The 26,046-nt window shown below is 43.4% G+C and overlaps 1 protein-coding gene across 4 annotated transcripts in view; it reads right to left on the bottom strand.

Moving 5' to 3' along the window:
- Positions 1-26,046, bottom strand: part of LOC105494538 (WASP family member 2) — a 93,788-nt gene that overhangs the window by 7,703 nt on the left and 60,039 nt on the right. For 3 of the 4 annotated variants that reach the window (XM_011763049.3, XM_071097835.1, XM_011763050.3), the window contains exons 2-7: positions 17,053-17,225; positions 7,247-7,381; positions 6,571-6,724; positions 4,291-4,408; positions 3,137-3,267; positions 849-1,004 (exon numbers count right to left, since the gene is read on the bottom strand). In XM_011763049.3, the coding sequence (XP_011761351.1) occupies positions 849-1,004; positions 3,137-3,267; positions 4,291-4,408; positions 6,571-6,724; positions 7,247-7,381; positions 17,053-17,182 (824 nt within the window). In that variant the 5' untranslated portion in view covers positions 17,183-17,225. Of the gene's footprint in view, positions 1-848; positions 1,005-3,136; positions 3,268-4,290; positions 4,409-6,570; positions 6,725-7,246; positions 7,382-17,052; positions 17,226-19,391; positions 19,534-26,046 lie in introns of those variants that run through there. The other variant, XM_011763051.3, reaches the window with a different exon arrangement.

Below are 26,046 nucleotides of genomic sequence, written 5' to 3'. Positions count from 1 at the left end.
TGGTGGGCATTTGTAGTCCCAGCTACTCGGGAGGCTGAGGCAGGAGAATGGCGTAAACCCGGGAGGCGGAGCTTGCAGTGAGCTGAGATCTGGTCACTGCACTCCAGCCTGGGAAACAGAGCAAGACTCCGTCTCAAAAAAATAAAAAAATAAAATAAATAAATAAATAAATGAATAAAGTTAAGGAAAAAACAAGAAAGAAGGTGGTAACTTCTATTTGTTTGGGTCTAGGCTAAACAGGAGTAGTTAAGAATATAGGTTCTGGAGTCCAACTGACCAATCATGGCTCTGCCCTTACTGGCTGTGACCTTTGGGTCATTTCATTGACTCCCCCTGTGCCTCAGTTTACTCATTATAACATGAGAATAACAGTACCTATCTCAAAAGAGGACTCCAATGGGAATGAAGCAACATATATATAGAGTGTTAATTATTTCTATGATCTAGACAGTCTTGTTTGAAGTTATTTTAGTGATCCTGACCTAGGGTTTTAACTCTTTTTTTTTTTTTTGGTCTTGCTCTGTCACTCAGGCTGGAGTGCAGTGGCATGATCGTGGCTCACTGCAGCCTTAACCTCCCAGGCTCAAGCGATCCTCCTACCTCAGTCTCCTGAGTAGATGGGACCACAGGCGTGTGCCACCAAGCCTGGCTAATTTTTTTGGTTTTTAGTAGGGATGAGGTCTTGCTATGTTAACCAGGCTGGTCTTGAACTTTTGGCCTCAAGAGATCCTCCCACCTTGGCCTCCCAAAATGCTGGGATTACAGGCATGAGCCACTGCTCTTGGTCCATCCTTTTGTTCTTGAGTGTATAACCACCGACAGTGGATGGAGTAGGTACCACCATTTACCTGAATTCTGCTGGTGGAGGAGGCAAGTTGTCCTCGGAGAAGGAAGGAGAAGGTGAAGAAGCAGAGTCTGACTGTGGTGGTGGCGGATAGCTACTTGCATCCACGTTTTCAACACAGCCAATGCTGCCATTCTGGTACACCAAGGTGGGTGGATACCTGTCAATGAACCGAATGCCAAAAACTGTCATTTAAAGAGCCTGAGTGGGTTTTTTCTTCTTAAAAGGTACTACAAAAATGCATTTGATACAAAAGCTATTAGGGAGAAATAAAATAGGTATATTTCCCACATATTTTCTGTTACACTGAAATTTTATTTTAAGACTAAATATTCTATTGTCAAATATATCCCAGATATTTCTGCTGAATTGTTTGTAGTAACAGGATTCAACCCAGATTATCAAAACTGCTCCTTGCTCAGTGTTGGCCTTGTCAAGCCCAGCAGTTCTTTTAAATTATCTCCCCAGTGTCAGGTGCCGATATACCTGAATCCCAAAGTCCTGTGGCAAAGGGTGAAGCCAAATCCCAGAGGCTAGTGAGCTGCAAACACGTGACTGGCACACAGCCTGATTTTGAGGTCAGCAAGCCTCTGGAAAGCTGGAAGGCCAAGGAGGCACTGGATTGCAAAATCAAGCTCAGGATGAATGCAGGGTGCTATGTGGTAGTAAATGTCGTCTTTCTGCCAGGTCTCTTATCAAACAAAATGAGCTGACGATTAAAGTAGGGTGCTAGGGCTTGCCTCATGAAAACCTGTCCCTCAGTGCACTGGGCCTTGGGTGAATTTGTTCTGGGTGAACAACAACAAAACTTCAAACAAGCACAAATACACCAAGCATCAGCTAACAAAATCTGGCCTGCTCTGCTCCACTTCCCCCTCTTTCCACTATTATTGGGGTCTAAAGAACTCATCTAAAACAGACCCCAGGGAGAACAGAGTTGGAGGAAACTAACTGAATCAAAAGATGCTCTGATGTGGAAAATCCCCAAGGCCTGGAGCCCTGGAGCCTTGGCACGTCTCTTTATAGGTTCACCAACAGGCATGTCCAGATAGACAAACCATGAAGCCCCAACTCCAAACCGCCTGGACAACAGGAAAATGGGAGACAAATCCTCATCTTCCTACTCCACAAATAAAAGACACACATGGGTAGCTGGCATTCTGAACACACAAGCTTCTGGCCTTAGAGTCACTGAACCTATGACAAGTGCCTGTCTGAACAGTGCTACTGACCCTAGCCCCACCCAATCAGTAGTGAAAAGGGGTCCATGGAACAAAATGGCCCCCTTTACTGGGAGGTGAAGGTAATGAAGGTACCCTCAGGGCTGATTTCCCAGTAGAGAAAAAGGTTCATTTTTTCTTTCACCATCTTCATCACTCTTTAAAACAGATCTCTTAATCCACGAAGAACAAGTGTCAGAAGTGTCAAGATTTTTAAAAGTCGAGATTTTCATGGTAGAGTTATTTCTAAAAGCAAGAACAACTCAACTCTTTTCTTTTATCATTCCTAGACACCCAGCATAGGCTGGCATGGTTCTCTGACAGCCATGATGCAATGTATTTAGAGTAAAAACCAGGGCGACATTCATGCCAAGCAGTCATGGTGACTTGGCTTTGAATGTCAACCAGGTCAGACACCAGGATAAGCATCAAACCAACCTTTAAAACCATCTTTTCCCCCCTTTAAACCTCCAGTGTGATTTGGTATTGGGAAATGGGGTCAGACTGACACCTCTTATTTCTCCACAGAGATATATAGCTTCAATACTGGCCGAGCAACCTTTCCCACACTGTCTATGAGGTCTGCATTCAGTCCCTTGGCCAGCCTCTCTCCCAAGACTGACAAAGGCTGACTGAAAAGTTGCTTTGGTGATGTGAACAGCTTTCTTGCCTGGCCCTCCCCAGCCCTGAGAGTGAAATGCCCAGTTCTTAGGCATGACCTTCAAATCAATGCTCTGGAGGCAAAGGATTCCCAAGACCACTTTTCTTCCCTTTCCAGTCTTTCCTCTGGGGCCCTTAGATGTGTGTCTCGCAGAGTAAGGGCACTAGGAGTCATGGGCTTTCTTTTCCAGACCCCTCCAGTCACCTCATTTAAATTGCTGAGTCTCTTGATTTATTTAGCAAATTTTAATCACCAGAGGGATGCACTTTAAAGTAGCTGATTAACAGTGGTATTGATCTAAGCCACAGAGACAGACTTCAGGGGGTGTGAAAGGTGTCACACCAGAGCTGTCAGACTGTTGTCCCCACTCCCTTCAAAGAATGCTACCAACAGTACAAAAGCATCACCTACCCAGAAGTCCCCAGCTTTTCTTTGGACTCCACAAATTCTTGTCCCATCTTCATTTTCTCCCACTCTTCCTTACGTGTCTTGATTTTACGTGGGTTTACATTCCCTCGATTTGGATTATCTTTCTTTTCTTTCTATAATGAAAAGGAACAGGAAGGTCTTTGTAGAACATTTTCCAAAGTTCTTCATTAAAATTCTACCCATCTTCATGGATGCATATCTAAGAGATGATTTGCCTAGACAACACATAATAACTACAGAACTTACAGAATTACTGGGTTTGAAGTGACCTAGAGGCCATCTAATCCAAACCATCCCTGGGTGAAACATTTGCTCAATCCCACACTCAAATGCCTCCAGCAACGGGAACCCCACTTCCTCTTTGGATAACTCATTCATATTTTTGAAAAGCTCTAATTGCTAGAAGTTAGTGAACAGCTATTTATTATTTGCTTGGCCCCAAAGGTCAGTCAAGAGAGATGAGATGTAATGAGACCTGCAGTTATCTGGGGCATATATAAGAAATAGTTTAAATAAAACAAAACAAAACAAAACCCAATGAAGAATTTTTCAGCCTGTGCAGCTGCTCTTGCCCCTGGCACTCTCCTGGGCCTCCTGGCAGCCATGCTAATGGGATTGAGGTTGCAACTGGTAGGTCACATACATACCAGGGAGAGTCTATGGGGAGGGAGAATCTCCAAAACCTACATATATATCCCCCCACCTTAGCCCCATCCAGTCAGTAGTGAAGGCATTAAACTGCTCCTTTTGCAAATCAAACACTGCAGAACCTTGTGCTGATCTCTGAGAAATGAGCTGCAAAACTGGTGGAGAAGGGACTAGCCTAGCTTGAGTGTCCAGCAGAGTCAGGTGCAAATTGCAAGAGAAATAAATGGTGAATAGAAAAGTCAATTTCTAAAACTCAGCCTGAATATACTCAATTGTTAATAGCACTGGGGGGAACAAACACATTTTTGGTGTGATTTATACTTTCATCTTGGTTGTGCTTGGTGTGGACACATTTTTTTAAGAGTTTCACCTGGCATCCAAGCAAGCAGCCACTCGAAATGATTACTTCACATAAGACTGGCTTCCTTTTTATCCCCCTCCACAATCGTGCCTACTGATGTGGAGAACAGAGGCCCCTTTCCCCTCACCCTATGCTTTCTCTTCTCTTTCATGATATCCTTGGTGTCCTGCAGCATCTTCTCCTTCCAAAGATCAAAGAAGTATGAAGGGTCTGTGTAGAATTTGAGTGCCTCTTTTCCATCGTCCCTGGGATAGAAATGAAGACAAGTAGCTGTCAGTAGACAGATGAGCTCCCAACCAAATCCAATATTCCAAACACCTACCAGTTAGCAGTTTTTACACCAAGGAATCAAGAAGTCATTTGAATCGATTGCATACCTCCTCTCCCATACCAACATTTCAATGCCCCCGAATGGCACCTCTCTACTTATCAGACTTTTAAAGAACCTTAGCCTTACTTTCAATTCCTGGTAGATGAATTTGCATTGTCAGGGCAAGAACAGGTGATAGCAGCAGGGATCCTGATTACTTCTAATGATCTGCATGGCCACAGAGAGCTCCCTGAGGATATTCGGATATCCTGGTACATCAGAGGGGATTTCTACCACTGGTTCCTCTTTTCCCACCAGTTCCGCAGGACTCTTTAGGAAGCATCAGTAGCTTCCTACCCACCGGAAACCTGTGTACACATATGGGGGTTCATGTGTATGCATATGTACACATATATACATGAAAAGTGTGTGTGTACGGCTGTTATTTCTCTGCACACACAGAAAACCAGCCACAGCACTCCACCTTCTTGCTCCCTTCTAGAATAGCTCAGCATCCACACACACCCCAACCACAAGGGGGCTCCAGTGAGAAAAGATGGCCAGCTGTTTTAAGACCACAAGGTTTAATCACCAGTTCCTAATTAGTGGCTGTGCCAGTGGGACACAGTAAACTATTGAGTGTCCATATAAGGGCTATCTGCCAGACTCAACGGTCCTGGTTGGAATCTTGCACTTTGGCATAGATAAGGTCCTCTCACTATCCAGAAAGTATGTGCTTAGGAGTGAACATTTATCTTAACATTATTCTGAACTAAAAAGAAATGGAAAGGCAATTCTATTCCCTGCCCTCCAATCCTATCACAACACAGAAAGTGCTTCCAAATAAAACATTAATAATTTCTATATTAAATCTTCTCCTGAGTTAGATACACCACTACTCATTTCTGTTGGGCCAAGTTCAGATAACTGAGAGGCCATGCTAATTCTGATACTATATGCTAAAAAGAAAAATACCATTAACTGAAGAAAAAAATTCTCCTAATATCATTTGTTTATCTAATCCCACTACACAAACCCTATGTCATACTCCCTACAATATTATCAGTTGTATGACCCCTTTCTGCCCAATAACTCCTCTGCCCAAACCCAACTAGACTCAATAATGGAGGCTGCAGAGTCAAACCTCTGTCCTGCTGTGCTGGTCCCTTTGAAAGCCAAGGGGCAAACATAATTTTACACAGTAAAATGAAGGACAGATGCCATGTACTTTGTATCTGTGTGAGAAGGCTCCCTGAATTGGACTGGTGTCCTTGAATTTCACATGGGTACACACACACACACACTCTACCTTGCAGTGTACACGTCTGATAGAAGACATCCGCCTCCAGCTATCTGTAATTATTTTTTACCTGCTCCAAAGATATGTACGGATGTAAGCAAGATAAATATTCACCTTCTGTCCCTCTTCAGTGGTTTTTTGCAGGATGACAATACTACCAAACCACTAGAGGAGAGGGGCTTTAAGTTGTCTATAAGGCTATGTTCTTTTTCAAGTCCAGGGACAGCAGAGTAGGTCCTTTCAGAAGGAAATGTCCAAAGGATGTTCAAAACAAAGTGAACGATGCTCATTTGGAAGAATGCCAATTACTCCTTAAGCTTTGGAAAGACCCCTCTGGGCCCAGAGCAGCCAGTCCAAGAGGCTGGCCCCACTAACACACCCAAACATCTGGTAATCTAGTGGTTTCCAAGTAAGTGGGAGCCTTGCTAGAATGTTGCCCCTGGGATCCATGCTGTAGGACCGCCTTGTAACAAAGTCCTTTTGGTTCTATAATAACTAAATTCCTTGGATGGAATCCAAGATGGACCTGGTTTATATGAAATTAAACTCTGTAGCATGCTATGGTTACAGTAAACTTTCAATATGTATTACATTCACTGTGAATTTCAGAAGCCAAACAATAATAAGTGACAAGTGTTTATGGGGTAAATTTTAGTTTCTGCTGCCACAGACAACTTTGGGGTAGGCAGTAAGCTTTTAGATACAATCCTCTCATGTAAACAACTGCTTCAGATAAAAAGACAATTTAGTGTTATTAAACCACAGGTTGAAAAAGGGAGGAGCTAGCCAGCCATTACCTGTAAGGGGTAAGATTGTTGAGAGGGGGAGGAGTATCACAGGTATTGTATGTTTCTAAGACAGGCACCGGGAGAGAGTTTCTGTCAAAAAGCTTCTGGTCTTGAATGGTGGAGCTTCTGAAGGCTTTTCGGGTGTTGATTCCTTGTAGTGACACTGAGAGAAGATGGAAGGCGTTAGAAAATGGACGACAGGCTATTTGAGCAAACACTGAGTCACACCAGTCAGAGAGGCCTCAGCTGCTGCATTTCTTGGCTGCGGCTGTCTGCAGTCAGGCTTTTTTTCCCTCCCCCTCTGGGGAAGCCCCACAAGGCTGTCAGCAGCCCAGTCATTTCACGACTGAACAAAATGAGGCAACACAAAGGTTTACTATGTGGCCAGATCTAGCAGGCCTCTCCTTAGGAGGAATGAATCTTCCAAGTACTTTTATGGTAGCAAAATACGATTGAGGGAGGGGAAATTTGAGAAAGAAGGAATTGGGGGAATGGGAGAAAGGAGTGCATGAGGGTGTGGTGGAGCTAAAAAGGTTCTTTCCAGCACTCAGGCTTGTGTCACTTCAAAGCAGAACTCTATAGGTCTCTGTGATTTCTCCCCTCACTTTTTTTAAAATAAATCAGGGGGAAAAATTCTATAAAACTGCTCAGCAAAGCCTGCAAATGCTGAGCTCAGCTTTCTTACCTTCTTCTTCCTTGGGATCCAGCTGAGTGACTTTAACTTGTAGTCGGTCGACCCTCTCAGCAAGGGAGCTTACCCGAGAGGCAAAGGTATTTGCCTGAGTAAAGAGCTCTCCAAAAATGTCCTCTGCATATTTACCTGGAAAGAGCAAAGAAACCAAGTCACTAGTGCATAGAAGTAATGTAAATGGTCAGAAAAACTGGCTACTAAAGATTGTATTCCCTAACCACCAAACACATACTACACACACACACATACCCTAAGACGGTTTGGGCTATATGCAGATGACTGCTCTTAGAGAAATACTCTTCATAGTTTAGAAAGTCTGCATATGTTCTATAACTAATAGAGTCTTCTTGACAGATGTGAACAGTCATGAGACTCAAAACAGGCTGAATAAAACTGAAAGGTGTAATGCAAAAAATTAAGCCTGGAAGAACAGATAATATTTCTACACATTTCCAGCCTGGGCAACACGGTGAAACCCCGTCTCTACTAAAAATACAAAAATTAGGCAGGTGTGCTGGCAGGCACCTATAATCCCAGCTACTGGGGAGGCTAAGGCAGGGGAATCACTTGAACTTGGGAGGCGGAGGTTGCAGTGAGCTGAGACCGAGCCACTGCACCCGAGCCTGGGTGACGGAGTGAGACTAAAACTAAACTAATAAAATAACACTACACATTTGCCCATAGCCCTTAGCCTCTTATTGTTCTGTAAAAGTACCTTATAAAATGGTTCTGAAAAACAGATTGGGAGTTTAGAGGACATTCTAGGTATCTAAAATTAACATGAAAAGTAAGAAATTAGTTCCTCAATGGAGCCTTGAAAGTACAGTGAACAACTATGATTAGTGTGTTAAATGTGAGGGGCCCTGAGCTTATCAACAACCCATAGCAGAGATGTACAACTTCTTTTAAGAGGTAGAAAGGTTACTTTATGTTTTATAACTTATAATTTTTTTTTCTTTTTTTGGAGACAGAGTCTCCCTCTGTCACCCAGGCAGCAGTACAGTGGCATGATCTTGGCTCACTGCAACCTCCATCTCCTGGGCTCAAGCAATTCTCATGTATTAGCCTCCCGAGTAGCTGAGATTAAAGATGTGCACCACCATGCCAGGCTAATTTTTGTATTTTTGGTAGAGACGGGGATTTGCCAGGTTGCCCAGGCTGGTCTCAAACTCCTGGCCTCAAGTGATCTGCCCACCTTGGCCTCCCAAAGTGCTGGGATTACAGGTGTTGAGCCACCATGCCTAGCTTGTCACCTACAACTTTCAAAGTCTTTGCTCTAGGTTACAATCCTTCAAATCTACATCTCAGGAACCAAGTGAAAAGCTGAAACTTTCAAGCCCTCTGAAAAGCAGCATACCAGTGGTCTCTTTCCACAATGTCTTGTTTTTTAGAAAAAGAAAAGTTCCGTACTTTCAACCCTGGAATGCAAGGAGAATCTGCAGCCAAAGAAACATAACAGCAATTTGACACTACCTCTATATTGTCATTCCAAGCCACAGGCACATTCTTACTAGGAATGAAAAGTAGTGCATATGAATAAATATACCATCTGAGCTTTTTTTTTTTTTTTCCCCCAGACAGAGTCTTGCTCTATCCCCTAGGCTGGAGTGCAGTGGTGCAAAATCTCGGCTCACTGCAGCCTCTGCCTCCTGGGTTCAAGCGATTCTCCTGCCTCAGCCTCCCGAGTAGCTGAGATTATAAGTGCCTGCCATAACACCCGGCTTGTTTTTTGTTTTTAGTAGAGAGAGGGTTTCATCATGTTCGCCAGGCTGGTCTTAAACTCCTGACCTCAGATGATCTGCCCACCTCAGCCTCCCAAAGTACTGGGATTACTAGCACGAGCCACTGCGCACAGACCTACCATCTGAGCTTCTTGCAAGGTGAAGGCAATCATAAGAGACTGTGCCCAATCAAATGATAATTTTTTTTGAGAACTATTTAAAGTAGGATTTAATTTCTAGCTTCGAAACTACATTTATGCTTAGTCCATATTTGAGGGGAAAAAAAATAGCCTGAAAGGCCAAAACCACACCTTCAGGGTGAACTGCAGCTCACCTTCCCAGTACAACCTGAAGAGTGGGGATAAGACCAATCAACTGCATATTTTGAATTGCTTATTAAGTCAATAAGGACTTCTAATCAAGGAAGAAGCAAGTCCTTGCATACTGATCATTTGTGACCTAAACAATTATGGGAAGCTCCTGGGCGCAAATAACTCAAATCAGCTGATAAGCATTTCTACTCTGCAGGTTGAGGATTTTATCTGATCCCTATTCATAATATGGCTAAGTTCCTACAAAAACCATACTGTATCATGCTTGTCTAGGTAATGGAAAATTGTGTTTGGAAGGCTAAAACAGAGAAATATGCAACATTATGTGTGGAAAATAAACCAAGCTCAAAAATATCTGTTAAAAATAAAAGGCCAGTCGTGGTGGCTCATGCCTGTAATCCCATCACTTTGGGAGGCCAAGGTGGGCAGATCACTTGAGGCCAAGAGTTCGAGACCAGCCTGGGGAATATGACAAAACCCTGCCTCCACTAAAATTACAAAAAAATTAGGCCAGGCATGGTGGCTCATGCCTGTAATCCCAGCACTTTGGGAGGCCAAGGTAGGCGGATCACCTAAGGTCAGGTCAGGATTTTGAGACCAGCCTGGCCAACATGGTGAAATCCCATCTCTACTAATAATACAAAAATGAGCTGGGTTGGCCGGGCGCGGTGGCTCAAGCCTGTAATCCCAGCACTTTGGGAGGCCGAGGTGGGCGGATCACAAGGTCAGGAGATCGAGACCACAGTGAAACCCCGTCTCTACTAAAAATACAAAAAATTAGCCGGGCGCGGTGGCGGGCGCCTGTAGTCCCAGCTACTCAGGAGGCTGAGGCAGGAGAATGGCGTGAACCCAGGAGGCGGAGCTTGCAGTGAGCCGAGATCGCGCCACTGCACTCCAGCCTGGGCAACAGCGTGAGACTCCGTCTCAAAAAAAAAAAAAAAAAAAAAAAAAAAATGAGCTGGGCATGGTGGCGGGCACCTGTAATCCCAGCTACTCAGGAGGCTGAGGCAAAAGAATCGCTTGAACCTGGAAGGCAGAGGTTGCAGTGAACCAAGATCGCACCACGGCACTCTAGCCTAGGTGACAGAGCGAGACTCCATCTCAAAAAAAAAAAAAAAAAAAAAAAAAAAGCTGCGCGTGGTGGTGCACACCTGTAATCCCAGCTACTCAGGAGGTTGAGGCATGAGAATCACTTGAACTTGGGAGGCAGAGGTTGCAGTGAGCCCAGATCGTGCCACTGGCTCCAGCCTATCTCAAAAATAATAATAATAAATAAAATGAAATAAAAGAAAAAAGAAAAATATCAATTAATCTTCCAGCTATTCTGGAGGGGAAAAAAAAATACCAATCAACTTACACCAAAAGAGTCACCAAGAGTACCTAGGATTTCCTGGTCCTTAAGTGAAGAGGGTAGTGATAGTAGAAGTAGAGGCTCTGTGTGGCACAGTGGTTTTCAAGATAAAATCTTACAAAGAACCTCAACATATAAAACTAGTAAGTATAAGATCTCTATTTTAAGAGGAAGTGAAGTGGTGTGAGGGCTTCCCCACTGTCTCATCACCTCAGGCCTGAGGCAGACTTAGAACTATACTATGAGACATGGAAGGAGCAGTTGACTTCAAATCAGAAAATCTGAATCAAAGTCTCAGCTCTTTCTATTTATACTTGTGTACTCGTAAGCAAGTCACAATCTCCCAGCCTTAGTTTCCTCATCTGTAAAGTAGGGATAATACTACCCCATCAAGTTACCATAAGGATTAAGTGAGCTAAAAATGTGAGTTGTTACAATGATATTCTTCCTTATACTCCTCAACCACATTACATGACTTAATGGTATAAATACCTAAGGCCAGGCACGGTGGCTCATGCCTATAATCCCAACGCTTTGGGAGGCCAAGGCAGGTGGATCACTGAAGGCCAGGAGTTTGAGACCAGCCTGGCCAACATGGTGAAACCCTGTCTCTACTAAAAATATAAAACTTAGCCAGGCATGGTGGCATACCATCTTGTAATCCTAGCTACTCAGGAGGCTGATACATGAGAACTGCTTGAGCCCAAGAGACATAGGTTGCAGTGAGCCAAGATCACACCACTTCACTTCAGCCTGGGTGACAGAGTAAGACTCCATCTCAAAAAACAAACAAACAAACAAACAACAAACAAACAAAACAAAACAGCGTAAATTCTAAATACCTTAAGTTTTTGTTTTTAAATTTTTTTTTTATTTTTTAGATAGATACTTGCTCTGTTGCCCAGGCTGGAGTACAATGGCACAATCTCAGCTCACTGCAACCTCTGCCTCTCTGCCTCCTGGATTCAAGAGATTCTCCTGCCTCAGACTCCTGAGTAGCTGGAAGTACAGGCACATGCCCAGGTAATTTTTGTATTTTTAACAAAGAAGGGGTTTCACCATGTTGGCCAGGCTGGTCTCAAACTCCCAACCTCAAGTGATCTGCCTTGGCCTCCTCAAGTGTTGGGATTACAGGCGTGAGCCACTGTGCCCAGCCTAAATATCCTAAGTTTTAAGTTTAGAGGAAAATTTTAAATATAATTCCAATTAGTAATTTGATAGTCTCTATTCTTCAAGTGCTAAAATCACTCCAACTTTTGAAAACAGAAATGTGATATTGAACTAGGGAAAACCAAAGTGTCTTGTTCAGAGTTAAACTTCACTCATTTAGATTACCAAGAGAGACCCAATATCCATCATTATCCAACATTCATAACAGATACCACATTTTGCAGAAGATTCTAGGAAGCAGTCTTCAATTTTTGTTTTTTCCTTAGCAGAACTCTTCAAATGAAATGTTACGTGGAAGTAGAACAGGTAAAACTGATTTTTAAAAATGTGAAGTTGCTCTTATTGAAGTCTGAGTGGGAGTCTTGGAGCTCCCCAATGGCATGCCCCACCCCCTCACCCACACTGCACTCAGTTAGAAACCTAATATCTAGCTTGATTTTCTAATGACCCAAGTGGGGGTTCCATTCTCCTGGGTGGCCACAATACTGATACAAAGTGCTGGCTGGCTGTGCCTGTATTTTCTAAGATACAGCAACCGAATATGCGAAATGCCATCTCACTGTTCTGAGAAAAAAATAAGAATTCTGGATGTGCTGTCACGGAGCAATCTATGGCTGTGGGATTTTTAGTTTTATGCTTTATCCATTCCATAATCAGCCTTTCAGTACTAAATTGAGAAGTTCCACCCAGGTACAATGCACATGAGGCCAAGGTCATGAGCCTGAAGCACATATGAACCCTTCCCTGCACTCCTCTCAGCTAGATGAAATCCCAGTCATCTTTCAAGGTCCCATTCAAATGTAACCTCTTCTATGAAGTCTTCCTTGACCCTGCCTATCCCTACCTGTGCCCCCACTACCCACAGAAAGTATTATTTCCATTCCTACATTCTTTGTGCATCAACAGCATGGAATAGTGGGAGATATATAGGAGTGAGTTATTCGACATTTAATGAGCTTCTACTGGGTGACAGGTACTACACAAGGTAGACACTGGGGTTCAAAGACAAATAACACATGATTACTACCTTCAACAATTTTCTTTTTTGGTTACCCAGGCTGGAGTGCAGCAGCGCCATCTCAGCTCACTGCAGCCTTGACCTTCTGGGCTCAAACGATCCTCCTACCTCAGCCTTCCATCTCAGCCTTCCAAATAGCTGGAAGTACAGGCTCATGCCACCACACCCAGCTAATTTAGTTTATATTTTGTAGAGAAAGGGTCTCACTATGTTGTCCAAGCTATCTCAAACTCCAGGGCCCAAGCAATCCTCCCATCTCAACCTCCCAGAGTGCTGGGATTATAAGCATGAGCCATTGTGCCCAGTCAAGAATTTTTAATTGAGTATGAGCCATAGGTGATTTGTGATATAATGTGATAGGATAATACAGGCATATAATGGGAGCTCAGAGGAGCACTCTTAGCCCAACCTGGAAGAGAAGATTCCTGAGCTGGACCTTGAAGGATTAGCTACAGGCAGCCAGGCAGACAAAGATGGCAAGGGCTGTTCAGCCAGGGAGGATAGCAAGAGCACTGTTTGGAAATATGAGAGAGCATGGTCTGTCTCAGGAGAACTACTAGTAGGTGATGATTCATTCTTTTTTCCTTTTCTTTTTCCTTCTATTTAATTAATTTATTTGAGACAAGGTCTCGCCCTGTTGGCCAGTGCTGGAGTGGCATGATCATGGCTCACTGCAGCCTTGAACTCCCAGGCTCAAGCGATCCTCCCACCTTAGCCTCCCAACCAGCTGGGACTACAGGTGTGCACCACCACACCTGGGTACTTTTTAAATTTTTGTAGCAATAGGGTCTCAGTATGTTGCCAGCGCTGGTCTCGAACTCCTGAGCATAAGCAATACTTGTGCCTCAGCCTCCTAAAGTACTGGGATTACAGGTGTGAGCCAGTGTGCCAGGCCCCCTTTTTCCATTTTAAAAGACTAAAGTGAAGGCTGGGCATGGTGGATCACGCCTGTAATCCCAACAGTTTGGGAGGCCAAGGCGGGTGGATCACCTGAGGTCAGGAGTTCGAGACCAGCCTGGCCAACATGGTGAACCCCCGTCTCTACTAAAAATGCAAAAAACTGACCAGGCGCGGTGGCTTATGCCTGTAATCCCAGCACTTTGGGAGGCTGAGGTGGGCAGATCATGAGGTCAGGAGATCGAGACCATCCTGGCTAACACGGTGAAACTCTATCCCTACTAAAAATACAAAAAAATTAACCAGGTATGGTGGTAGATGCCTGTAGTCCCAGCTACTCAGGAGGCTGAGGCAGGAGAATGGCATGAACCTGGGAGGCGGAGCTTGCAGTGAGCCGAGATGGCGCCACTGTACTCTAGCCTAGGCGAGACTCCGTCTCAAAAAAAAAAAAAAAAAAAAAAAATTAGCTGGGCGTGGTGGCATGCACCTGTAGCCCCAGCTACTCGGGAGGCTGAGGCAGGAGAATCACTTGAACCCAGAGGCAAAGGCTGCAGGGAGCCGAGATCGCGCCATCACACTCCAGCCTAGGCAACAAGAGCGAAACTCTGTCTCAAAAATAAAAAAAATTTTAAAAATTGTTAACATGGAATTGTAGAAAATGAGGCTAGAAAGGAAGACAGGTCTTGCAGGGTCCTGAATGCTAGGCCAAGGAACTTAAATAACTCCACAGTGAAGAAGAGGGGAGAGAAATAGTTGAGATGTGTACTCTGACTATAAAAACACTTGTTACATTACAAAAGTTAACACAGAATTAACTTTCAAAGCTTCAGAAATTCAGAATAATAAAAGTAAAAAGTAAGATTTGATTTTTAGGCAGATCACTCTTGCAGGGATATAGAAACAGATTTAAGGGGGCTGGATCAGAGAAAGAAGGTAGAGGGAGGCTTGGTGAAAGTCAATGAAGTCTAAAATAGGGCAATACTGGCAGAGACAGAGAGTAAGGGACAGAGTTGAGAAATTTGTAGGAAGTCTGAGTTTAAACAGTGACTTTGCCTCTTACTGGCTGTATCTCTTTAGGCAAGTTACTTTTTTTTTTTTTTTTTTTTGAGACAGCGTCTCGCTCTATTGCCCAGGCTGGAGTGCAGTGGTACAATCTCAGCTCACTACAACTTCCGCCTCCCGAGTTCAAGCAATTCTCGTGCCTCGGGCTCCCAAGTAGCTGGGATTGCAGGTGTGTGCCACCATGCCTGGCTAATTTTTATATTTTTAGTAGAGACAGGGTTTCACCATGTTGGCCAGGCTGGTCTTCAACTCCTGACCTCAACTGATCTACACCCTCCGGCCTCCCAAAGTGCTGGGATTACAGGCGTGAGCCACTGTGCCTAGACAAGTTACCTTACTTTTCTGAGCCTTATTTTCTTTATCTGAAATATGGGAATACCACCACCTAATCTCATAGGATTACTGAGAAGATTAAATGAGATAATCTATGTCAAGATCTTATCCAAACCTTGCATAAAGTAGGCAATCAACAAATGTGGGTTCCCTTCTCACTCTCTCCCCATTCTCTCCTCTTAGGAATTATTTATTTCTGCCTCCCCTTATAGATTATGAGCTCCTAGAGGGCAGAGACCATTTCTTATTATTGCTGTATCCCCTCAGCATCTGGTACATAAAATATGTTCAACACATGTTTATTGGATGAATAAAGGGTCAGTTAGCCCCCACAATGTAAGAAAATCTTGTTTCCTTGGGCATAAGGTGGCTTTGGCCCTCAGATCAGCTTCCTCAAGATAGGAGTGGTCTGATCACAAGTGGGAGTGTGAGCAACGGCATCCATCAACACCACCCTGGAAATGTAGCTGAGAGAGAGCATAACTTCAGTAAGTGGAAATAAGAAGCATCATTAGCTAGATGTTCTTTGTCCTATGAAGAAGGAACCAGTGTGTGATTGATTGACTTCCACCCATTTGGCCTTCTCAGAGAGAGAGGCAGAAATTATGCCTTTAAAAATCAGTGAGGTCTCTGCAGTCTTGATGTGCTTCCTTGTCAGCTGCACTGCTGTTGCGCTACTGTCAGTGTTCCTTTGTATAAGACATGCACCGGCAGGGTTTCATTTCTTCATGATGCCCCATCTAGGTTTCTCTAAGCCCTGGATCAACTGAGATGGTCCCTGAGGTACGTGAAGGCTTAGGAATCTCAGACTCCATACATCATCTGGTCATAGAGTTCTGTCTCCTCAGGCTCCTATTTTAAAGGCTGGGCCTATTGCTATACAGGGGAATGCAGGCTTTCTTGATATTCCACTGCCTTCACTAAGGGCAGTGATGCGATAGGAGGCGTGAGTATCTGAAATAATTCACACCAAAATGCCTTTGCTAAGGAAGATCACTAAAATGGCATTTTGACGGAGGTTCTTATGGGAGCTGGAGTGGCACTAGACAAATGCAGAGCCAATCCAAGCATCTGCCCTTCCCATATCTCAGCTTCAAGCAAACAAAGTCAACTTGATTCAGAATGAAATCCAAACCACATGCATGTACCCCACCCAAGGCAGTCTCATTCATTCTTGCCAATTAAAAAAATATATATAGTTGAGCTGGCTTTCCTTCAGCTCCAAAACAGTCTGGGCTAACCCCCATCTTCCTCCTAAGGAAGAATGGCTCCAGCTACTATTTGTGTCACTGTATGTTCACACAGCTTGCAAAACTCCCAATACCCCAGAGAATGCAGAAGTAATTTGTACCCTGAACTTGGACCTGGGGGCTTGCAGCACAATTAAATGCGTACCAGGGTGGACAAGACAGTCAGAATCTCTCCAAAGGCATGTTTGCTTTACTCCTCTTTGGGAAGAAAAGGGGTGGGGGTGTTGGGTAGATAAAGACTATTGGCACATTTGAGGCTTCAACAAAGTCAAGCTACATCGAACAGCTCGTGTAATTACAGGCACATTCCCCGACCCAAGATACTGCTCTGTGAACCTCCCACTTTACACACACAGAATTCTGCTCTGTCATTCCGTCTGCAGTTTTTGCTGCAGCCCTTCCTGCCACCCTTCCCACAGATTTCTGTTGAAGCAGGTGGAGGGGGAGGGGGGAGGGAATTTAGAGGGTGGTGGTAGATAAAGAAGGTTGAAGAGGAGAAGCTACACCAAAAGGGAGCCTCTCTTTGGGGAGGAGAGGGAGGATACATTTTCGCATTACCTAGGGAAGGCAGATGGGGGAGAAACAGGAACGCGGGAGGAGAAGGAAACTAAATAAAGAGCACCAACGACCCCTGAGGGCAAAGCATAGGCTCTCCGAGGCACTCACTCAGGCTGCCCAGCTGTCGGATGACATTTGCCAGGGTGATGTTGGTCACGCATTCCAGCTCGCTTCTAACGCTAGGCAACGTCTGACGGCACAGGTGCCTTGGCTCGATGTTCCTCGTTACTAACGGCATGGTGGACCTGCTTCAGGCAATGTTCTGAATGATGAAAAACAACCTAAAAAAGAAATAACAGGAAAGTATTACTCAACCACAAATTCCAAATTCCAGGCACACTAGGGCTGTGTGAATCTTTCCTTTTTTTTTTTTTTGGTCTTACTCTGATCTAAAACAGCTTTTAAAAAAATCTTCACTCCCCCTATCTTTTTTTTTCTTTCATTTTTAAGTCCTCCCTCCCCTGCCCTTTTAAAGGTTTGCTATTAGAAGATCTGCTATGTAAGTTTAGAAATTCTGGACTGGTGATAGGCAGCACAGAAACGTTAAAGTGCCAACTACTGCTCCAACCAACAAGAGTCCCCAGAGGCAAGGAGGCATGGTTAGAAAACAGCCCATTCAGCAGACACTGGACGGTATAGATCCTATCCTTGGGGTGTTCATAACCAGGACAGATCAGATTCTAGGCCACCAATTATAAAAATCAAAAAAGAACACTCTCACCTGATAATCTCCACAATGAAATCAAGCTGCCAATAGTGACTGATATACATTAGGATATAACTTTTCCAGTCCTTCCTTGGTGAATGGCTGTTAATGTACAGGTAACTGCTAGGCTAGGTACGGTGGCTCACACCTGTAATCCCAGCACTTTGGAAGGCTGAGGCAGGTGGATCACCTGAGGCCAGGAGTTTGAGAGTAGCCTGGCCAAGATGGTGAAACCCCGTCTTTTTTTTTTTTGAGACGGAGTCTCGCTCTGTCGCCCAGGCTGGAGTGCAGTGGCCGGATCTCAGCTCACTGCAAGCTCCGCCTCTTGGGTTTACGCCATTCCCCTGCCTCAGCCTCCCGAGTAGCTGGGACTACAGGCGCCCGCCACCTTGCCCGGCTAGTTTTTTGTATTTTTTTAGTAGAGACGGGGTTTCACTGTGTTAGCCAGGATGGTCTCGATCTCCTGACCTCGTGATCCGCCCGTCCCAGCCTCCTAAAGTGCTGGGATTACAGGCTTGAGCCACTGCGCCCAGCTGAAACCCGGTCTTTACTAAAAATACAAAAAACTGGCCGGGCGTGTCGCAGGTACTTGTAATCCCAGTTACTCAGGAGGCAGGAGAATTGCTTGAACCGGGGAAGCGGAGGTTGCAGTGAGCTGAGATTGCACCACTGCATTCCATTCTGGGTGACAAGAGCAAGACTCCGTCTCAAAATCTAAAAAAAAAAAAAAAAAGTATAGCTAACTACTAATGCCAGTATCTCTGAAGTTTAGTTTGTAAATTGACAGAATGAGAGAATATAAAGTAAACATTTTACACGTTCAATATGTCAAACATGATGCTGAGTAAACTGTGCTGTAAGATTCCCTGGTGCTTTCTCTTCTACCCAACAGCTCCCTTTCTCGCTCCCATCCGGTTCAACACACCTGGGCCAAAAGGCTCTAGAGACAGCAGGAAATGTCTGGAGCAGATCCGGAAACCTTCCAGTTACTGTTTCTTATCCGGTGGGCTGAGCCCCTTTCCCTAGGAAATCCCCCAGCACTTCAGGTTCATGCTGAGCTATTGTTTTAGATTTAGATCACCAAATTCCCAGTTTTATAAGGATAGGAGAGAGTTTTAATTTCCACAAAATGGATATGACTACAGTCAAGGCACACTGGACTGGTCCTCTTTCCACATCTTATGAAACTAAAAAAATCTAAAACAGCCTAATGGTTTTCATGCTAGGGAAAATGACAAATTCACTTCACGTGAAAAGGTGAAGCATAAAGTTAACATATCTAAGTCCTCAATTTTTTTTCTTATTTTTTATTCTTTTTTTGAGACAGGGTCTCGGCTCTGTCACCCAGGCTGGAGTGTAGTGGCACGATCTCAGCTCACTGCAACCTCCAACTACTGGGCTCAAGCGATCCTCCCGCCTCAGCCTCCCACTAGTTTTTGTATTTTTTGTAGAGATGAGGTTTTGCCATGTAGCCCAGACTTGTCTCGAACTCCTGAGCTCAGCCTCCCAAAGTGCTGGGACTATAAGCATGAGCCACCGCGCCCAGCCTTTTTGTTGAGACGGGGTCTCACTCTGTCGTCCAGTACAGAGTGCAATGGTGCAATCACAGCTCACAACATCCTTGACCGCCTTGCTCAAATGATCCTCCCACCTTAGCTTTCTGAGTAGCTGGGCCAAGTCCCCAATATTATAAACTCCTCTTTATATATAAATATATAAAGCAAAACAAGGGTTTACTTACATCAAATCTTAAAATACCAGCTCATCACCAAAAAGTTGATTGTGAATACAAAATGCTTAAACCAAACTAAACATTACAGACATATTGTCTGACCAAAAGAGAAAAAAAAAATCTTTCAGGCTCAAAGGGGGAGTAGAACCCTTTGGAACAGACTGCTCCTTGTTATGGACATTCTGATCTGCTACAAGTAAAAATAAAACAGGAAGCCAGCAGCTTGGGGAACAAGATTTCCTGTCACCAACAGCAACAGCCCAAGAACCAAGAGAATCAGCTGTTTGCTTATAACTTTGAACCTCCCTTTAATAGTCACTGTGTGGCAGCTGTGCCTATCTTTGGGGTGCAGAGGTGTTTCCTGAATACTTGTCTACTGTCTAAGGAAATGATTTCCATTCCACTCCTCTGCTAAATTCTCCCTTTGACCCCATGGGTTTTCTAGTCCAAATCCTGGACTTTCCAATTTAACTCTTTCCCTCTTTTATTTAATGTAAAGGGTATCAGGTCCTAAGATGCAATCTTCAGCAACACATGGTAAAAAGAGTTTAGAACCGGAAAGGTGGGAGGAGGTTACACATGAAAGAACCTTGCAGGGCTCTGAACACCATCCTCTAGGTGTCCTTAGATTCCCAAATTTCAAACTTTCAAGATCAACCAGAAATTTGGTGTACAGCCAGGAATGACTGAAAACAGCCACTGTGGCTCTTCCACTGGTAATCATTTGAGTACTCATTCCAGTTTCTCAGAAGAGCTAAAAGAACCAGACCACCTTGAAATGCTGTGCTGAATGTGACCAATGACAGAGCATTCTGGACTTTCCCTCTGGATACCTAATGGAAACTAGATTCCAGATGGCTACATAAATTTCAGATTGAGGGTGGGGGGCAAATTCTAACACCTTGGTACTTTAGCATTTGTGGTTTTCTAAGTGCCTTGGATAAGCAGAACAAAAAATTCTGTTTAGGGTTTACCTGGAACCAAGTTTTCAAAAGCAAATGGCTTCTTGTCAAAAAGGCCAGTTACTACAAACAGCGGGAGGGTACTCAAGAAATAACAATATGTCAATATCTATTAGGGCAAAACAATTAGAAAAGTTTATCTGCTATTGTTTAAAGTGATTTGTTTCAAAGCCACCAAAAAGAGACAAAATTCCTTGTTATGTGAAATTACACGCACCATTGCTCATTTTTCTTTTGGATAATCAAGGACTGGTTTGTACAAGAAGTATGGAGTTATGCATGATCTGAACCACAACAGTAACTTGACCAAGAAGAAAAAATCTTACATTCAGGTGAAGATAAACTTAGAATTGGGCAAAAAGATTTCCAGGCTTTCTCTCTCACACTTCAAGTTATAGAAAATGTATGGGCTTTATGGAGTCAAGACATTCTTAGGTTAGTACCCTGACTAGTACACCTTACTAACTGTGTGATCTTGGGGGCAATTTTCCTAGAGACATTAAATAATATATATAAAATAAAATACCCACTACAGGGCTTTAAAAAAAAAAGGCAGTTATTTGTGGTTCCACAGACCCTAGGCAAATCCTCCTGTAGAATAAATCCTATTCACTGATAAATATTTTATTTTATTATTTAAGAGACAAGGTCTCACTCTGTCACCCAGGCCTCAGTCTGTTGCCCAGGTTGGAGTGCAGTGGCATGATCACAGCTCACTGAAACCTCAAACATCTGAGTTCAAGTGATGCTCCCACCTCAGCCTCCCACGTAGCTAGGACTACAGGTACACACCACCATGCCTGGCTAATTTATTATTTTTTATAGAGATGGCGCCTTGCTATGCTGTCCAGGCTGGTCTCTAACTCTTAGCCTCAAGGAATCTTCCCACCTTGGCCTCCCAAAGTGCTAGGATTATAGGTGTGAGCCACCATACCCGGCCCCTCATTGATAAATATTTAAAAATACTTTTAACCATAGACATGTGGTGGAATGCAATATTTACATAAAAAATTTAAAGACAAAACTGTAGCCTTCAAAGGAATTTGGTGGGTTTTTCCTGGAGGCTGTTTCCAGCTGTGATCCTGGACCTCCTGAAGAACATATACTATCTCTTTCTTCCAGTCTTTCATAACTGGATTCCTCATGTGAACCACAGAAAAAAGATGATTAGAATGACTGTTTTCTCAGTTCCCCTCAAGACTGTACATAACTAGCACCATTCTAGGTGCAATGGAGGAAAGTTAATATATTACATACAATGAATGCCTAATGACATTAAGATTTAATTCTTTCATGGAACTCCAGTTGAGAAAGGCTTCTCTATCATCAGTAGCACTTTACTGGTATAGTGCACTGGGTGTTGGGGAACCACTGAATTAAGGAAGTACAACAGGGCCACATTTGCATTTTAGACAAATCATTCTGCATAAGCACAGAAGTTATATTTGGGCAGGAGAAGGCTGGAAGTAAGAAGACCAATTGGGAAATTCTTCACAGGCTGAGAAGGAGAAAGTAGAAATGTAAAGGCCCACCCCACCATAGCTAGCAAATATGAACTGAGAAACTAGACAGGTGGCAGTTGCAGGGGTGAGTCCAGCCCTTCAGCCCCACCTGCTGCTCTCTTTAGTTTTATACAGTTACACTCACAAATGATAAAATGTACGTTTCTTTATTAAAAGCGTCAGAAAAGAGCTGAATGCTAGCCCCAATGAAGGAAAACGAAGAGAAAGTGAAGAAAACCAATGAAGTGGTGGTTCTTGGTCAAAAAAAGAAATTCTGGATACACAAAAGAGTGGAATGCCTTATCTCTATGGAATCTGTGAAGGTCTTTTTCAGACATCTTTTACTTTGATTAGGGAAATTATATACTATAGTGGTATCTGCTAATTTGGGGATTTGAGAAGGTCTTACCTTGGGAGATGTTAAATAGGAAAGGAATTAAATTAGAACTGCTGAGAATATAAAAGTTACAGGGAAGTAGATTTCAATTTATCTAGGTCATTTTAATTAGAATTGTCCTATAGTAGAATGGCTTATCTTTAGATAAGGTTATGAGTTCTCCAGCCCCATGCTCTGGATGATCAGCTATCAGGCATGTTGGGGGAGAAATTTCTAGCACTTATGAAGGCGCTGGAAGGTCAGACTAGATGACCTCTACAATGCCTTCTAAATCAAAGATGTTATAATGTTTATTCTGGGCGTTAGTGTCCTCATCTACAAAATAAACGGACTAAGCTAAACAATCTTTTAGAAGCTTCTCAGCTCTAAAATTTCTAGATGTGCTTCTACCCAAGCTGCCATAATCTCCTCACTCAGCCAACATCCACTTGCATTCTGAACACACAATCAGAGGCACATTTAGGGACTGTAGAGAAGGGTGGATTATGGCCACGAATCATGCCCCTTCTCCAGGTCTACATTTGTCTAATTACCAGGACCTGTGAGATCTAGAATGGCCCAAAGGAAGTTCCAGACAGAGCCCTGAGGTTATTTATACCCAAGAGGCTCCTGGACTGATGGGGGAGTTAGCTACCCAAAAAAATTCCAAAGGAAAAATTGTATTTTGGACCAGCTCCAAACATCCAGGCCAGATTCAGCAGTAACCCCATCTTCATCTGTAGCAAGTTTCAGCCTAAGGGACTTGAGAATGAGTGTGAAAACAAATAAAAGACTGCCAGGCCTTTCTAGCCATGGCCTGGCAGTATACTGACCAGTCTGGACTGTTAACGCCATGATGGTATTCGTGCTTTGAAATGGAAACTGGATGAGGCCCTTTAAGGTCCCCTCAAACAGTGAGATTCTTAAAGTCTGTGTATTTGAAGTTATCATGGAATTTTTTTTTTTTTTTTTTTTTTTTTGAGATGGAGTTTTGCTCTTGTTGTCTAGGCTGGAATACAATGGCGCGATCTCGGCTCACCACAACCTCCGCCTCCCAGGTTCAAGCAATTCTCCTGTCTCAAACTTCCCGAGTATCTGGGATTACAGGCATACATCACCATGCCTGCTAATTTTTGTATTTTTAGTAGAGACAGGGTTTCTCCATGTTGGTCAGGCTGGTCTCGAACTCCTGACCTCAGGTGATCCGCCCACCTCAGCCTCCCATAGTGTTGGGATTACAGGCGTGAGCCACTGCACCCGGCCTATCATGGAATATTTTTATATATCATATTTGGTCAGTATAAAGTTAAAAAGAGACTCTGGGGCCAGGCACAGTGGCTCACACCTGTAATCCCAACACTTTGGGAGCTGAGACCAGAAGATTGCTTGAGCTCAGGAGTTCAAAACCAGCTTGGGCAACAAAGCAAGACCCTGTCTCTGCAAAAAAGTCTAAACATTAGCTGGGTGTGTGGTGCTATATGCCTACAGTCTCAGCTACTCGGGAAGCTGAGGTGGGAGGATCACTTGAACTCAGAAGGTTGAGGCTGCAGTGAGCTGTGATTGTGCCACTGTACTCCAATCTGGGCAACAGAGACTCTGATATCCACCCTACTTTCTGAACTCTCATGACTCTGCTCCCAACAGCCTGGGGTGGGGTGGGGTGGGGTGGGATGAGGTGAGCTGGGGGTTAGAGGGTAGAAGAAAATACAACGGGAGGCATATCTGTGAGAGAAGGGCGGATACACTCATCTGTGCCCCACACTCTTAATTCCTGTTATTACCAGGACAGAAGACAGATGACTGCTCATTCTGGCTATGTTTATTACTAGCTGTTCATGACAAATAAACAATGCTACATTTTGAGCCAAGGTCACTGATAACACCTGCAGATTTCTATGGTCATATCCAAAAAGCAAGCATATTTGAGCTATAGCAATAACCGTCACAACAGAAATGCTTCTCAAGGCAGTTCCTCTTTGAAACATACCCCCAAAATGCTGATCAGCAGTAGCAGGGGATGGAACATGTGGGGATGTTGCATGTGTGGCAATTAGGACTTCTGCTTTCACTTCAGCGTTTCCCACTGTTCTGTAGTTAACAGCACTTTGGATGGGGACATATGAGAAGAGGTTTACTCTCGAGTTACCTCTTTCAAGAGGTACATTTCTTTATGTTAAAGAATATGGCTGGGTGTGGTGGCTCACACCTGTAATCCTAACACTTTAGGAGGCAGAGGCAGGGGGACTGCTTCAGCCCAGGAATTTGAAACCAGCCTGGGCAACAAAGTCAGACCTCATCTCTACTAAAAACAAAAAGATTAGCTGCGTGTGGTGGCACACGGCTGTAGTCCCAGCTACTTAGGGGGCTCAGGCAGGAGGATTGCTTGAGCCTTGGTGGTTGCAGAGAGCTATGATCACACCACTGCACTCCAGCCTGGGTGACAAAGCCAGACCCTGTCTCAAAAAGAAGGCAACAAAAAAGAAAAAGAATATGCATTTCACCAGGTTTAAGAATTTCAGTTGGAAAGTCGAATAGTCATTTGACTTCAAAATGATAGACAATACATGGTCTTACTGTAATTTAAGTCTGTATATTAAAATGTTTAAAGTATGAATTTACTGTTGCATATAGCAGTCCTCATTACGATACAGCAACTACAAGGAAGAACACTTCATTATAGGCTTATGCACCCACCCACTTCCTGTTGAAATACAGGGTGGGGCTGAACTAACAAATATAACCACTCTGTCTCTCCAAGCACAAGGAATGACAAATCCGTTTAGGTCACTAAAACAACGTCCAAAGGAGCTAGTAGGACAGAAATGGAACTCCTGCGGGTAGACACAGAAAGTATTTGACTGGGAAAACTGAGAAAAATAGATTACTTGTGATCTAAAAGAGGTATTTCCAATTTAATAAAGGAATGACACACCAATTCTGTGCCTACATCCAATCAATGTAGGGATACTTCTTGTCTTGATAAGGCTTCAAGACAGTAGCTGAGGAAACAGAACTTCTACACTCCAGTATCTTACTCCTTGAGCACAAGGTACATCCATGAAGGACCATTCATTCACACCTGGTAATTCCGTCACTTTTTATTATCTTTTGGGGGCAATAGCACCTTTTGTTCTTACCTTTTTACACTTCAGGGTCTAATCATAGTTTTGTTCTTAAAACTAAAATTGGGGGAATCTCTTTAACCTTCAAAATTGGTTTCTTCTAGTATCAACTTTTTCATAGAAAACTGTCTTCTAAATGGCCAAAATTAGACTCTCTTTTTAGCAGGATCCATCTGGTTGTCCAAAAGAAAATACATTTAAACTATGAGTTGGAAACCTGGATTCTAGCTCTTAAGTCTAATGATGACAGGCAATCGGGGATAAAATTTCAATTCATCCCTCTAGTCCAGCTGTAAACTACACTAAAAAATGCTTGAAAGATGCTATATGAAACAGAGATTTTATATGCAAAGTATTCAGAGCTCTGAGGAAAAGATTTACCCGCATAAAATATTTCTTGTATCTCCATCTTGGCCCAATTCCCTGTTATGGAGCCACTTAAATGACACAGGATCTACAACGTGGTCACTGATGATTTTCAGTTACAAAGTTCATTTTACTTTCCCAATCTAATGCCAATTTCTAGTAAAACCCATATCACCAAAATTGTATGGTTTGAAATACTTCAAACTACCCATCTAAATGGGGTTTTACTTTGATTGGATAAATATAGATTACGAATAATTATACTCATAAATGGAGAAATCTTACCCTTTACCCCTAATAAGGTACCAGATTTCTTTCAGCCATTGTCATCAAGTG

Source organism: Macaca nemestrina, chromosome 1, assembly GCF_043159975.1.
Source record: "Macaca nemestrina isolate mMacNem1 chromosome 1, mMacNem.hap1, whole genome shotgun sequence".
NCBI classification, from domain to species: Eukaryota; Metazoa; Chordata; class Mammalia; order Primates; family Cercopithecidae; genus Macaca; species Macaca nemestrina.
This window is presented reverse-complemented; position numbering and strand designations above follow the sequence as displayed.